This window comes from Euphorbia lathyris, chromosome 10 (assembly GCF_963576675.1).
Source record: "Euphorbia lathyris chromosome 10, ddEupLath1.1, whole genome shotgun sequence".
Lineage (NCBI taxonomy): Eukaryota > Viridiplantae > Streptophyta > Magnoliopsida > Malpighiales > Euphorbiaceae > Euphorbia > Euphorbia lathyris.
In genome coordinates this window covers 2573993-2590266 of record NC_088919.1, presented here as the reverse complement: position 1 = coordinate 2590266, position 16274 = coordinate 2573993, and the positions used below count along the sequence as shown (strand labels likewise).

The 16274-nt window shown below is 35.3% G+C and overlaps 1 protein-coding gene across 1 annotated transcript; it reads left to right on the top strand.

Moving 5' to 3' along the window:
- Positions 1–1938: 1938 nt before the first annotated feature.
- LOC136209944 (thaumatin-like protein 1) lies at positions 1939–4385 on the top strand. The gene is made up of 3 exons (XM_066001579.1): positions 1939–2228; positions 2335–2991; positions 4100–4385. Exons 1-3 carry the CDS (start codon positions 2167–2169, stop codon positions 4317–4319), a joined length of 939 nt encoding a protein of 312 aa, XP_065857651.1. The 5' UTR covers positions 1939–2166; the 3' UTR covers positions 4320–4385.
- Positions 4386–16274: the final 11889 nt, after the last annotated feature.

Genomic DNA, 16274 nt, shown 5'->3' with positions numbered 1-16274 from the left:
TGGGGGTACATATGATGTTCTAAAAAATATTCCATGGAATCACCCTTTACACGTGGATTAATTTCACCCTTTGGATTTATAAGGCTCATAACAGACTGACTAGCAACAAAACATTTAGAGACTTTCTTCATAATGTCTCTATTTTGCTCTTTAATTCCGAGCCTTACACTAAGCTATTGAACATTCATTTCCTTATGTTTATTGAAGGTAATTTTTGAAGTCTACTGGGTGGTAATTTTTCAATTATAGTGGCCACTTGGAAATATTCACTAATTACCATTCTTTCTGCATTGATTTCAAGGATAATGATATGTAAATCATGCACTTGCTTTACAACAGTCTTTAAATCCACCAAAGTATAATTCAGAAACTGCCCAGCTAAGAATTTCTTACCCCGACATCTTCTGCTCTATACTTGTGGTCCAAAGACTTCCACAACTCTTTTGCCATTTTTTTTAACTTGAAAAATACTGTAAAGTGCACAAGTTAAACCATTTAAATATAGCTACGACAAATGAAGTCAAAGTGCGTCCATGCTTCGATTGCGTTAACATTATCAAGATCATCCTTCACAAAGCTAGCCAATGCAAGCACGGTGAAAAAGAAAAGCATCTTCTGCTGCCATGTCTTAAAATTCACACCCGTGAATTTTTCAGACCTATCATTGTTGGATACAGATGTTGAAATAGTAATTCTCGATCCAGAAAGCACTGTTAGAGCCAGAACCATCTCCACTGAATGGAGTTTCTGTGTTCTTCCCGTTGTTTCCTGAATCATTCTTGGAACTGGAACCATCTCCAATATTGATACCATTTCAGTCATCCATTGTTTTCTAATAGATTAAGCTAGAAACAAAATCAACACCATTTCAAAGAAACAATAAACAAAATACAAATAGATTATGTTTATATTTATTTTTTCTCAAATTCGAAATTATGGTCCCAAATCTGTGCATGTTTCTGTTCACAAAAGGTGAATTTCAATTTTAGAAGTCGAGAATAGAATATGTAATTTCTGTCCACACAATTCAGATTAAAACTAATTCGTTCCAGTCAAGGTATTCTGAACTCGTTTGAAAAAAATCAGAAGACTTGTCTTAAGATTGTATGATACGATTAATCCAGAAAAAAACTACAGGTATAATAATATTAATATATAAAACAATTATAGAATATATATATATATATATATATATATATATATTAATATGACTGAAACTAAATGAGATTGAAGTGAGATTATATGAAATAGAATTGAAGTTAACTAAAGATAAGTGAAACAGAAACCTTTACCGAACTAGAAACTGAAGTAGAAAGATTGGACTCGAGGTCTGAACAACCAGTTTTTCTTAAAACAGACTACACCACAATTGATGACAATCTCTCAAGACAAACAGATTCTTTCGACGAACAATAACTGTGTGCAAAGTTATCACCCGAGGCAAAAAGAGAAAGTAGAAGAATAAGAATAGTCTCTTCGAAGAAAGGTTTGAGAAGTTGCGATGTCTCTCTATGAACCGAATTGGACAAAATAATTCGGTCCTTATATTGGAAAAACCGTTATAGAAAGATTAATGCATGTAATTGATCAGTCAATTAAATGCAATTAAGCTCCGCCATTATAACCATTTCAATTAAATGCTATTAAGCTCAACCATTACAACTGTTTCAATTGAATGCAATTAATATGTCAATTGAATACAATTAATTCCAACATTTCAGAATTTGAACGCAATTAATTCTACATGGTTCATATAATTAATCTTTCAATTAAATACAATTAATTCTAAATGGTTCACTTTGAACTTTAATTTTTTATTAATCACTTATCTGTTTTAAACGTATATACCCAATTTTGCCAACAAACAGCAAACAACAACGGTAAACATAGACTTATAAATAGATGGTGTTGATGGAGATTAAGATTCTCCACCCCCACTAACTTACACTTGTTTTGGAATTCCTATCCAATCCACTCCCCTCCCTTTCACTACTCCATTTTTTAACATAACAAAGACATAATTCATAAAAGTGATAGAGATGGAATTTATGGTTTTATAGTATTCATTTATCAACATCTTCCTCTTCCTTTCTTCCCCCAAAATGTATCACCATTACCCATCACTTCACTAATCACTCTCTAATTAATTAATTAATCACCCAAAACATGGATTCTTCCAATTTTAGTCTTCTAATTACCCTTACCTTCTTCATTTTCTTCAAAGGTAGGTTCAATTTTTTTATTTTTTTATTTTCAATTTGGTATATAGATAGTTTATAATTGTGTTTAATTTAATTAATTTGGTTAATCATGATTATACTTTGATGCAGGTAGTTTAGGAGCCAAATTCACACTAGTTAACAAATGTGATTACGCAGTCTGGCCGGGAATTCTCGGCACTCCTAACCTAGAAACCACCGGATTCGAGCTACCTAAAGCCACATCTCGTTCCTTTCAAGTCCCAACCGGCTGGTCCGGTCGATTCTGGGGCCGTACCGGCTGCAATTTCGACAATTCCGGTAACGGAACCTGTGCCACCGCCGATTGCGGCTCCACACAACTCGAATGCAACGGCAACACCGCTACTCCGCCGGCTACTTTAGCTGAATTCACTCTCGGAACTGGCGCGCAGGATTTCTACGATGTCAGCCTTGTCGACGGTTATAATTTACCGATGTTTGTCGAAGTTAATGGAGGGTCCGGTGACTGTGGATCGACGGGCTGCGTCGATGATCTCAATAAGAAGTGTCCGGCGGAGCTGAAGGTGGATGGCGGAGGTGCTTGTCGGAGTGCTTGTGATGCTTTTGGGAATCCGGAATACTGTTGTAGCGGCGCGTATAATTCACCGGCGACTTGTAAACCTTCGGTGTACTCGGAAATGTTTAAAAGCGCGTGTCCGAAATCGTATAGCTACGCCTTCGATGATGCTTCCAGTACTTTTACGTGTACCGGCGCTGATTATACCATCACTTTTTGCCCTAACTTTCCAAGGTAATTTTGCACTTCAGTCCTTAACTTTATTTTTATGGGGTCTTAACTATATTTTCAAATATAAAACTTTTAATATAAAACCGTTTGTAAACGATAAAAAAATTCAATCGTTAAGATAGACAAAATAATAAAGTTATAAATAATACCCCAAATGTTTATAAATTGTGATAATTTTATCTTAGTTGTGTCAATTATAATTTTATCAGTCAAAACTAATGTTTACTCTGATTGATGGAACTGGATTACGTCATAAATTATATATACATAAATAACAAATAAAATAAGATTATCTTTAATTAAACATAAAAATTCTTACATCTAAAAAGTAAGAAATTAATTTGATACAATAATCAAGATTATTTAAATGAATACACAATTTAACGTTATAATAAACGCAAATCACACATTTATCAGATATAGGGAAGAATTTTAGGGAAGATGTGAGGGATTTTAGTTGTACTTTTTAATTTTTTTAATTCTCAAATAATCCGGATCATCTCGATTCACCGGTTGATCTCAGTCTTTAACGAGTCAACAACATTGACTCAAAATATATACAATTAGACTGGATACATGGTCGGTTTCTGATTGAACCAGTCAAGCCTGTCGCTCCAATCCAATTTTTAAAACATTGGTTAAAGTTAATGAATTACTCTACGGAGTCATTAATTTCGTCAGCTTCACTCCATATATACATCATGTTATCATTCACCAGTAATAAAAATTGAAATATTTATTAAATTACATTACAATTTTGATTTTTCAAAATTCCCATTTCTAAAGTTTTATCTTCTTAAACAAACATTTCTCTCTTCTAATTGACTTTAAAATAATAAAAAAAAATCTATCATTTCAACAATGAATGGTTACCTGCTATTTGAGTAGTTGTCATTATGTTAGTAAAGTTCGAAATTCATGATCCCTAGTTTAGAAATTCACGAATCATAATAAAAGTAGGAGCAAAGTTGAGGGTCCTGAGTATAATTTATCCGATATATCAAGTAATTGTCATAATATATATCAATATATTGATTTAGTTTTTAGATAATGAAATTAGATTATAAAGTTGTGGGAGTGAAATTAATTAATGAAAGTGAAAAAAATGCAGTCTAAAATCAGCAGGAGATCCGCCGGCAGCAGAAGAAGAAAATGGAGGAACAGCGGCAGTAGAAGAAGCTAATGTGGGAAGCGCATGGCTTGCAAGTTTGGCGACAGGAGGTGGAGATTCATCATCTTCAACTAAATCATTAATATCATACCCTATTTATCTCTTTTTATTTCTCTCATTCTTACTTGTACTAGTTACTAATTTAATGTCACAACTTTGACATTTGGTATATTTTTTTTTTCTTTCAAAAAAGAATCAATAAAAATAATGGGACCAATCAATTATACATGGAAGTTGACAATTTTGCATATTTATTACACATTATATTAATATGTTATTACTTTGGAAACACTAAAAAAAAAAAATTTGGAGTCTTTGTGTATTTCCTACTAGTGACCTCTAAGCTAAAGCAAAAGGAATCATTCGAGAGGGGAAAAAAAAGAGAAAGTGTAAACTTTTGAGGTGATTCCGAGTCTTGAAAAATTGAAGAGTTGATGTGGAAGGCCACTTTGTGGGAATTCCAAACAGTTAATATCGTTTCATATTTCTTTTTACCCATATAAACGATGTGAAACTACAAGCCCGTTTGGTTTAATTTATGGGTTGCTGTTAGAAAAAACAGTTTTTTCAAAAAGTATGGATTCTCTAAGAAAAGAAGAAGCTAATTTTCAGCTATAAAAGTCAAAAGAGGAACCAAATACCCATAAACTTTATATTGATTTAAAAAAAATATATTGTTTTTTTTATTTATCAAAAGAATATTTTATTGTGTTACGTTATTAAAGTCAATATATTATATCATTAAAATCTTGAAGACTAACATTGTTGATCAAATTCATTTGTTTACTAATCATAAAACACTTTTTTTTTATATAAAAGATAAATGAGAGCATTTAGCATAAAAGCAAATGAAAACGATATGTAGAGAGATAAAAGAACATTAAAATTATCCTTTAGCATTTTCAAATGGAAATCTAATTATGTTGTACTTCTTTTTTACGTAGAGAGAACAAACGATAAAATTAAGCACAAATGTTCAATTTTTTTAATTGAACCATTTATATCCTTTTAAATTTCGAGCATTTTCATCTTCTCCGCTTTTTTCATCAAGTCATGTCCCTACTTTTTGAGTGCTCGTCTGCCCTTCCCTTTCTTTTAATAGACCATGAACCCAAATGTCCCGGTCAACATAGTTCTAGAAAATACCCTGTGATTACACTTGAGACGGATACCCAAACAACACATTTCAACAAACACAACGTGAAAAGGTCAGCATAGCCTTTTATTTATAGGGTTTAGAAGTAACCACATCTAGAAGTTGAAAAAAGAATGGAAAGTTGATATTCCACTTTCTCCTATACTTCATAACTTCTCTCCACTTCTCTTCCAGCTTTCTTAAACTTTTCCTACACCTTTCCACTTTCTATTTCTACCATTTTCTTATTAACTAATAATTTCTAACATGGAAATTATAATTAATAGGAAATTATAAAAATATCTCTGGGTAAAAATGCCCTTATATGAAAATAGATATTACAAAAATACCTTTTTGGATAATTTGAACTCCGAGCTTGACCCAACAAATCTAACCCAAATAAAATGTGGTGTAAACAGTACTAAACATGGATATTTTCCTTTTTTTTAATTACGAAAAACTTTGATGGTTTTATTAAGATGACTATTTATCACCATTAAAGGACAAATGGAGTATCCCCATCTAAATTGATGTAATTTTGCTTGGAATATGATGTGATTAGATGATATGCAACATAATGACTAAATTAAATGTAAAGGTAAGAAAATGTACTTGTTTTATGACTTTTACATTACAACACCTTTTTTAGGGTGTTTCTATCCCGAAAATGTTTTTTCCATTAATTCAAATAGGTTTGTTATTTTTTTATTTGGATGCACGCGTTCACGTTCTCCATTGTTCTTCTATGAGGTGTTAGCTCATCAATATCGATTAGCTTAGTGATACCATATCACAAAAAGAGTAGCTAAAAAGGGACTACACGTGGACCAATGAAGAAACTCTTCTTCAAAAGACATAATCCTTAGGGACACATGTCCACATCTTAAAGAATGATCTGAAATATATGCTTTTGTTTCCCAAAACACATCGAAACTTGCAGAGTGAGGAAACGAGTCTAAAAGCCCATGGACAGGTTGGCCAATGAACATTACCGTGTATAAACCTACTCAAATATAGGGTACCATCTCAATCTCTATAAATAATCATCTCAAATATCATAAGGTACACAACAACTTCTTGATTACTTTGCTTTCTAGTCAATATATCAAATCTCAGTATCTTCACTCACTTAAACATCGGAACAAGGGCGTCGAACTCCGACCTCTCCTCAGACAAGTTGGCTGATCTTATTTCATATATCCTAAAAGAATTCTATCAAGCTTGCATTGTAATTTGAAGACATGACTTAACTTACATAATAAATTAATAACATTTTTTTTTGTTAATTAGATAATATTATTCTAAAGGTTCAGTATCCATAGAGTTCCCCTCTATGGAGACATCTGTCTTCCTTCACAAAGAACGTATGCCCGACTCTCATGTCCCTAATGAACGAGGGTGGATCGCTTTAGCCAGTTCCGACTACTGATCCAAGGGGTGACAGTGGGAATCTCGTTAATCAGTAATTAGATGACAAGACATTTAGCTACCTTTAGAGAGTCATAATTACTACAGCTGTTTACCCGCACTTGGTTGAATTTCTTCACGTTGGCATTCAGAGCACTCGGTAGAAATCACATTGCATTACGCCTGGGCTTACGCTGCCATTTCAATCCGCATCGGTCCGCGCCCCGAGCTGATCGGTGGACCGACTTGTGATCATTCCACATCCGACCGGGGCGCATCGCAGGCCCCCATCCGCTTCCCTCCCAACAATTTCAAGCACTCTTTGAGAATAGGCCGAGGGTGTTACGCCCCCGATGCCTCTAATCATTGATTTTACCCGATAGAATTTGTTCCGAGCTCCAGCTATCCTGCGGGAAACTTCGGAGGGAACCAACCACTAGACATCCTCAATAACATTCATACAAATCGAAAGGTTTTTAACTTTTTTTTCTTTTTTTTTTTTACTTTCTGTTGGCCCAAAATAAAATAAATTTTATTTTATGTATATAGAAAGCTTGGGTTTAATTTTAGGATATAGTTTATATTTTGTCTAGAAAATAATAATGGTAAAATAAAAATAAAAATACATATGTAAACTAACCCCCAACCGATGAGGGCGTCTTGCACCACGCGGGGCATAACTCTAACACGCGAAGCGTATTAGCCAGCCCGCGAGGCGTGGAGGAAGCTACTTCCGAAGGACAGCTCAGGAGCTCAACCACGCGGGGCGTAGATTAGGCACCCGAAGAAGTTTTACTTCAGCAGCTCAACTACGCGGGGTGCAACACCAGAGACGTCACGCGTAAATCTTGGCAATAAGAAGCCCCAGGTTCAAAGCTCCTGCACGCAGGGCGTAGATCAGGCACCCGGAGAAGTTATACTTCAGCAGCTCAACCACGCGGGCCGCAACACCAGAGACGCCATGCGTAAACATCATCGACAAGACGCACCAAGTTCAGGAGCTGCACTACACATGGCGTAGCCAGACTTACACGTGGCGTGTTATTTCTCTCGGCGAGCTAGAGGACAGTTCTCACCCGGAGCCTGTTTGTCGGTCATCGACTTCTCCAAACGCACCTAAACACAACCACGAGCTAACCTACGAAACCTAGCCCATCCCCACATCTAGGTCCAAGCTGAGTTCCCTCTAACCACAAGGTAGTGGGGTGATGTGGCATGGAAGTTAGTAGTGGTTAGTGGTAGTTGGAGGAAGTTATGGAAGTTGATGATGTGACAAGGTAGTGGGCAAGGTTAGAGAGAAAAATAAGGATTAGTTGATAATTAATTACCAAAATGCCATAGTTAATTACCAAAATGACATTCTAAAAAACTATAAATATACCCTCTCACTCTCATATAAATACACACTCAACACACACACAAACCCCTCTCTAAGGTTTCTTCCAATGCTCTCGTTTTAGTTCTTAGTTCTTAGTTCTTAGTTCTTAGTTCTTAGTTCTTGAGTTCTTCCTCTTTGTTCTTCATTTTTCTTAGCTTTAATTCCTTTTTTTAGCTTGCCTTTAGCTTTAATCCAAGTTTCAATAGCCTCTTTCCAAGTTTTTCAATTCAATTTAGCATTCTCAAGCCTTTAATTTGCTCAATCCTTAGCTAGAATTCTGTTTCCAAATTAATTTTCTAGATTCGTCCAAGTATTTTCAAAGCCCGATTTCGTCCATTTAAATTCATTTTTTGCTTTCGATCCCTTCAACAAAGTTGTTCCTGACGTCTTGAATTTCAATCTAGTATATTTATTTTCTCAATTCAGTGCTCAGAAACTATAGTTACAAGCCAATCTTTACAGCTCAAATTCTTTTAGATATTATGTTTCCAGAATTTCTCAGATTCGTCCAGTTATTTTCAACTCCCAATTTCGTCTATTTAGATTCCGTTTTAGCCTTCGATCCCTTATAGAAGTTTGTTCCTGACATCCCGAAGTTAAATTTAGCCTATTTACTCGTCCAATTCCGTGTTCTTAAGCACTCAAACGAACCCATCGAAGTCAAAGGTTAAATCTGCCCCATTTGCCTACCACACGTTTTTGACATTGCCAAGATCGTATACCATACGGGCCCGACCGACCGCAGTGCTCCGAGAACTTCAAGCCGACACCAAAATTCAACGTCCAGCCGAGATAGCTATTTTGGCTCCGAGTTTGTCGTTGAATTCCAAATTCTTATTATTATTTGCATTTCAATTCCTTGTATTTGATTTGCTTTTCCAATTCAATTGAATTAGCTATATGTTTAATATAGAATTTTTTCAATTGTAATTAACTTCATTTTCATTTTCATGCTTTTTGAATATGTGTATTCAAACCTTGATTCATCAATAAAATACCAATTTTTCACCAAATCTCGCGTCAATTTCGCACATTTAATTTCTTTATTTTACCCGTCTTCAATTTATGTGCTTAGCTTAAATAAAAATTAATCTAGCAAAGTTTTTATAACGGCGCTAGAGACCCAAGATGGACTTTTTCAATCCTTGCGTCCCTCGCCAATCGCTTCGTTTAGAATTCATGTTTTCGGCGCACAATTTCACAAACGTAACCGTTTTTCATAATTGAGAAATAATTTCTCTGACACGCCCGCACCCTAACCACACGTGACAAGGTTGAAATTAGCATATTTCGAAAATATCGCTAACACTTTCAACATCAATGTCCAATTTAATGCTGTTTTATGATTTTTCACTAATACATCTATATTTTTTAAATATTTACTCAAACTTCCAACTCACAGAATCAATATAGTTCTAATCTTTTTGTTATTTTTTAATCTTATACTAGCACAATAGTAAAATTTTCTTCTATTTGATTTAAATTATTGAACTTATTAAACAAAATATCTAAAAGACGATTGAACATAGAAAGACTATTGACATCATGATTATTATTGAAATTACTTTAATTTGACATCTTATCCTAACCTTTAGTCTTCTCTTCATTAATTAAATTAATGGTTTTTAATTTATATGGGCTAAGAAAAGACAAATACTGCTTTGACACTCGAAGACTTTAACTTTATTAAGATATTTACTTAGAAGGTATTTTCTTCTTGTTTATCTTTTCACTCTACAACAACAACAAAATCTTAGTCCCAAAATAATTCAGGACCGATCAACATGAACTATTATATAAAAGAAAAAAATTTAAGTGTTTGACTAGACATTTCATGATTACTTTCTTAACTGAAAATTAGCTTTTTACAAAAGTGTGGAATCATTTCGTTTTGAAAAAACAGATTTTTTCGACAACATACATCAGATAAACCAAACGGACACTTACCTATCAAAAGATGTAAGACGGTAAAAGCTAAAACGAAGATCAGTCGTTCCACCAATTATATTCTTCGTTCCACCAATTATATTCTAATGACACAATATACTTTAGCAAATAGAGATATTTAGCAAATAGAGATAAGTAACTATCAGTGAGATATTTATGGATCCAATAAGTGAAATTCTACAACATTGACGGTGTATATTTCCCATAAAAAAAAAAAAAAATGAAAGGCAAAATGTGTTAGGAAAAATATAGCAGATTTTAACCATCACAAAATAATACTCCCTCTATTCCATTATATAAGTCATTCTAGGGTATTTCACACAAATTAAAAAATATATTGGTTAATTAAAAAAAATTCTCTCTCATGTCACTATTGGGCAATAAGCATTGAAATATTAAAAAACACATGTACCAATACAAAAAATAATTCTCTCTCATGTCACTATTGGGCAATAAGCATTGGAATCCTAGAATGACTTATATTTAGGGAAAAAACCAATTTGCTAGAATGACCTATATAATGGAATGGAGGGAGTAGATTAAAATGATACAAATAATTTTAATTTTACGGTACTACGTGAGTAATAAAAAAACGCTTACATGCTCTTACATGGAAGATTATTGGTGTTAGAAAAAAAAATATACATGTAATATTTTAATTGGTTGGTTGAGTGTATTACTCCAAAAGTGCTATAAAATTTTGTATTCCCATATCAAATTTAGAAAAATTCTCTTCCTATATAAAAATAGCATACCTACAAAAATGATGTTCTTTAAATAATTCTCATAGAGTTTAACAAAATGAGATAAAACAAAAAACCAAATTAATAACTCAGGTGTTTACAAAGAAAGTTGATTAAAACCTAAATCTAGTCGTCAAGAAGCTCTCATCTTTTTTTATCTAGATTTTGGAGTTTGCTTTCAGTTTTTAGCCGAAAGATAAACATCGTCTTCTTTATTTGTATTTTTTGTGCTTTCTCCCTTTATATGTGATTGAAGTATGTTTCTTTATATGAGTGTTATCATTTCTTCATTCATGGAATAACATAAGAGTTTTGTCTAACATCACATAAATCTAGCTCATTAAAAGATCATGAAGTCATTCTTGGAAAAACAGAATATAAAGTCGATTACGGGTGAAGTGTGTTTCTTCTCGTTGTTGTACCAAAAATAATTTCAAGCAGTGTCAACTATTGCTCTATCACGATCTATAATATTGAAGATGCAAATCAAGTTTCTCTAATGTACTTTTGGATTGTAATTTTTGAATTACTTATATTAAGATGTACTATATTTCATATGGATGAATCAATTATTTTTCTTCTAAAAAAATCTTTATAAAAAATAATTGGACTACCCTCCCCTTGAAATTGTCTATTAATTGTTAAAGTATATTACACCCATGACTACTGAACTTTAACTCAACTAACATTCTGACTACTTAACTTCAAAACGCAATATAAAAGTCACCCAACTTTATACTTTCTAACATCATAGCCACTAAACTTCAATTAGCACCTCAAAATTACTGTTGATGACCTAAAAATAGAAAGTTCCATGAATTGGTGATATTCTAATCAACTTCAATTCTTCAAGTTTTTCATTTTGAGATTATTTAAATTTCATTTGGTTAGAATAGAAAAGATGAATATTTAGAGAGACAAACCCCCAAAAATTGTGATTTTAGAAAATAAAAATGTGGTTTAATCAATATTATCAAAATTGGACTAGACAACAATCCGGATTTATAGTTAAATCATGGATCACTTGATTCAACTAAATAACTCGGATTGATCGGACCAAATGACGTAATAAATAAATAACAATTCAAATATTAGAGCCTGCAGCTCCATCAAAAGGAGAGAGAGAGAGGCTCCTCATTCTCTCCACTTTTTCTCTCATTGTTTTTTTTTTCTTTTCAGATCCGGTCATTTCCGCGTGCCACCACCATCGCCGTCACTTTTTTCATGTTTACTTAGAGAAGGAAGAATTCCTCCTCCTATTTATATTTGGGTTAATTACAAATAACTACCATGTGGTTTGGCCGATTTGCGATGTGGTACCTGTGGTATTTTTTTTTGCAAACAGGACCTCGTGGTTGTCACCGTTAGCAAAATCAAGGAAACGGCTGTTTGACTGTTAAATCATAGAGGTATTTTCGGAAATAAATTTTTTTGACTTTTTTTTTTGAATTTTTTGTTGACTTCATCTTCTTCTTCTCTTCTTGGTTCTTCTTCCTCAATTTCCTCTTCTTCTTCTTCCATTTTCTCCTCTTCTTCCTTTCTTTTCTTCTTCTTTTTCTTCTCTTCATCTTCCCCCTTTTTTTCTTTTTTTCTTTTTTTTTTTGTAGAAAAAAGAAAAGAAAGACAACACAAAAGCAACCTAGCCTGGGATCAGCCTAGGAAAGCTAACCCCAATCATATCCTCTAACAGAAGAGAAGAAAGAAAAGTAGGAGGAACAGAAAGGGTGGTGACACCTAACATCCCCTCATGCCCAGCAGCTGCCAAGCGGTCCGCAATCCGGTTCTGTTCTCTGAAGATGTGGCTGAACTCTAAGAACTCAAAGGAAGAGCCAAGCCTTTTTATAGCTTTGATAAGGTTTTGGCTATTAAGACAAATAGCATGATTATCAGAGATCATATTAATGGCCTCCTTGTTATCAGACTCCACAGACAGCCTCTTAATACCCAGACTTCTAGCAAGCTTAACACCAGAGAGGATACCCCAAAGCTCCGCCGAAAAGGACGAGCCCAACCCCAGGTTATGGGTGAACCCAGACACCCAGGCACCCCTTGCGTCTCTAAGAACACCACCGGCCGCTATTCTACCATTGTTGAGGCAGGAGCCATCCGTATTTAACTTCACCACCCCATCCTTAGGCCTATCCCAACCAACAAGGTGAACCTCTTTATTATGGGTAGCCCTGGCAAGGGAATCCCCTTTGAAGCTCTCAATAATAACAATGAGCTTCTTCGAGAAGAACTCAGGTAAATTCTGAATAAAAACAGTCTTCTCACTAAACAACTCCTCGTTCCTCCACTTCCAGATTTGGTGACAAGTAATAGCAAAGAAAATGTCACCATACTCCATATTTGCCAGTAACTTCCCACTAACCCCATCAGCGAACCAGTCAATCTCCGAGTGGGCAAGGAAGGAAGGGAGAATGTGGGGTGGGAGAACTTTCATCCACACCTCTTTACTTTTAGAACAGTCTCTAAGAGCATGGCACAAGGTTTCAATGTGGCCTCTGCATCTACTGCAAGCTCCAGAATCCGCCAAATGCCGTCTGTGCCTATCCGCATTAGTAAGCAACCTATCCTTAACACCCAGCCACAGGAAGCTCCTAATACGGTAAGGGATTTTAAGGGCCCAAATGGATTTCCAAGAATCCGAGGGAGGGTCGGATCTGTTGATGGTAAAGGCTTCAAAGGCAGATTTGCAAGAGTAAGCGCCATTATTAGTCAGGGCCCAGCAATGCCTATCCTTGTCTTCCTCTTGATTACTAATCTTAACTCCCCTGATTCTAAGGAGAGTATCCAGGCTAAAGAAGGACTCAAACTTGGGCCAAATCCAGTCCCCATCAGAGTCCACCACGTCGGCAATCCTCTAGGTGCGGAAATTGCAAGGCGGGGGGGAGCAACAAACATCTATAAGCGGTTTATCTCCGATCCAGGTGTCATTCCAAAAGCTAATGGACTTACCATTACCCACCTCCAGGCCAACCCCCGAGCAAAATTCAGCAAACACAACGCTAAGCCCTTTCCAAAGGAAAGAGCAATTGACAACTCTCTCTTTAGGGCCCCAAAGATTTTGTCCTTTTGATACTTACCACAGAGCAGACGAACCCAGAGAGAAGAGGGGCATTGCCACATTCTCCAGAGGAGCTTCATTAATAAGACTTTGTTATTGTCCTTAGCCTGTCTAATGCCAAGACCTCCCATGCTTTTAGGCTGGCAGACCTCCTTCCAAGGAACCAAGTGGATCTTCCTACCCTCACCAGACTCTCCCCAAAGGAACCGTCGGTTAATTTTGTCAAGCTCATTAAGAACCGGCTCCGGCAATTTACAGGCTTGCATGATATGATTGGGGGTCGCACAATTGACAGACTGAACTAAAGTTAGACGGCCTGCCAAGGAGAGAGAATTGGCTTTCCAACTAGCACACAACCCATTAGCTCTATCTAGAGTCTCTTTAAAAGAGGCTTTGGAAACTCTGTCGCTGTGGAGGGGGACCCCAAGATACTTACCCAAGGATTGAGTAAGAGGAATGCCCGAAAGATCACTAAGTTTTTTACAAACGCTTCTTTCCATGTTCTTAGAGGAGAGCATCCGAGACTTATGGATATTAATCTTCTGGCCCGAAGCGGCGCAGAAGCAATTAAGGATATTCATGACCACACCAACTTGCTCCTCATTCCCTTCCACAAAGATCATCACATCGTCAGCGAAGAACAAATGGGAAATAAGAGGGCAAAACTTGTTAATGGACACAGGATGGAGAATCCCCTGACTCACCGCCTCTTGAATAAGGTGAGCCAGCCTCTCCATAGCAATAACAAAAAGAAAGGGGCTCATAGGATCTCCTTGACGTGAAGAACGTTAACGTTCTTCACGTCTGGAATTTCCAGAAATCTGGAAATTCCAGATTTCTGGAAATTCCAGAATTAAAAAAAATTAGAAAAAAAAGAGAAAAAAATAGGAAGAAGAAGAGAGGAGGAAGAAGAAGAAGAAAAGAGAGGAGGAGGAGGAGGAGGAAGAAGAAGAAGAAGAAAAGAGTGTAGGTGAAGAAGAAGAAAACGTAGAAGAAGAAGAACAGAATCAACGATGAAGGAGACAGGAGGAGAGAAAAAAAAATTTAAAAATCGAATTTCCTAAATTACCCTTGTGCCACGTCAGCTTTTTAACAGATTTTCTGCCGTTTCCTTGATTTGTATAACGGCGACAACCACAGGGAGGTGTTTGCAAAAAAAAAATACCACAGGTACCACATCGCAAATCGGCCAAACCACAGGGTAGTTATTTGTAATTAACCCCTTATATTTTAGTCTTCGTTTTTAGTTTTAGATTTACATTTTCTTGTTAGTTTGAAATCTATATACCTTTTTGAACTTCTTTTTCCGTCAGATCTACACGTGTGAGCTATACTTTTTTTCGGTCTTAGTAAGAGCGGAAAATGTTTATCTTGTCCGTAGATCTATAGATCTGTGTGGTTGCAAAAACAGAAATGACTCAGATCCGAATGTTCGGAAGAACCTAAATGACAAAGTATGGATTACAACGGTTTTTCAACAGGATTCGATTTACAAGAAGGATATGATTTCTATGTTTATTGTATTTGTACCTTTTATGATTTTTATTGCTTTTTGTAGCCTATTTTCTTCCCTTTGTGGGTCTTGTACTAATTATAGCCTGTATGAGATGGAGGTTTTATTCTTTTTTATTTTCGTGCTGTATTTGTACCTTTTAAGCTAATGAAATGATACGTGGTATTTTTATATAAAAAAAAAGTATTAAAGCTTGCAAATCAAGTAATAGATGCCGCCATTCAATCCTCTTGTAACTAGAGGATGCAAATTTTGTTCACTCATACTAGTCTATTATGTCGAGTAAATTACATATGTGATGTATAACTTTTTGTCATTTTTCACATTTTGGTGTATAACCATCAATTTTATACAACTTTTTTATAACTTCTCACTAAATTGTACAGTCGGTAATTGTGTCAATGCGAAGTCAACGCGCCAAGTCAGCAATTTGATCTTTCTAAAAGTCCAAAAGTTGACCGGTCAACGCAAAGTCAACACGCTACATCAGCAATTTTGATTGTTAGAGTGATCAAATTGCTGACGTGACATGTTGATTTCGCGTTGACCAGTCATAATTATCGACTGTACACTTTAGTGAAAGTCACCAAAAAATTGTATAGTTTTGTATGTAAAATTGAAAGTTATACACCAAAATGATTATACAGCATGTAATTTACCCCTATTGTGTCAATAGAATCTTTTCATTTCTTGAGTACATCTGAATTTTTTGATTGATAGGTGAGTCCGGTCCAGGTCTGATAAGGTTGAGATGTCACAGCCGATAATTCTAATTCGTGCCAAGTCATATCGATTTATCTTATCCACAGACATAACATGTTCATTATCACACCAAACAAAAAAAAGGCAGATAGCGAAATTAAATCATTCTCCAATAAACAAACATCTCGTCTATTTGAACCACAGAGCATCCGGACCAGTAGCT

Excerpts from the sequence above, each read along its gene's own strand:
- LOC136209944 (XM_066001579.1), top strand. The coding sequence starts at position 2,167 with ATGGATTCTTCCAATTTTAGTCTTCTAATTACCCTTACCTTCTTCATT. Across the intron at positions 2,229-2,334 it reads TTCATTTTCTTCAAAGGTAG|TTTAGGAGCCAAATTCACAC; the intron begins GTTCAATTTTTT and ends TGATGCAGGTAG. Across the intron at positions 2,992-4,099 it reads TTTTGCCCTAACTTTCCAAG|TCTAAAATCAGCAGGAGATC; the intron begins GTAATTTTGCAC and ends AAAAAAATGCAG.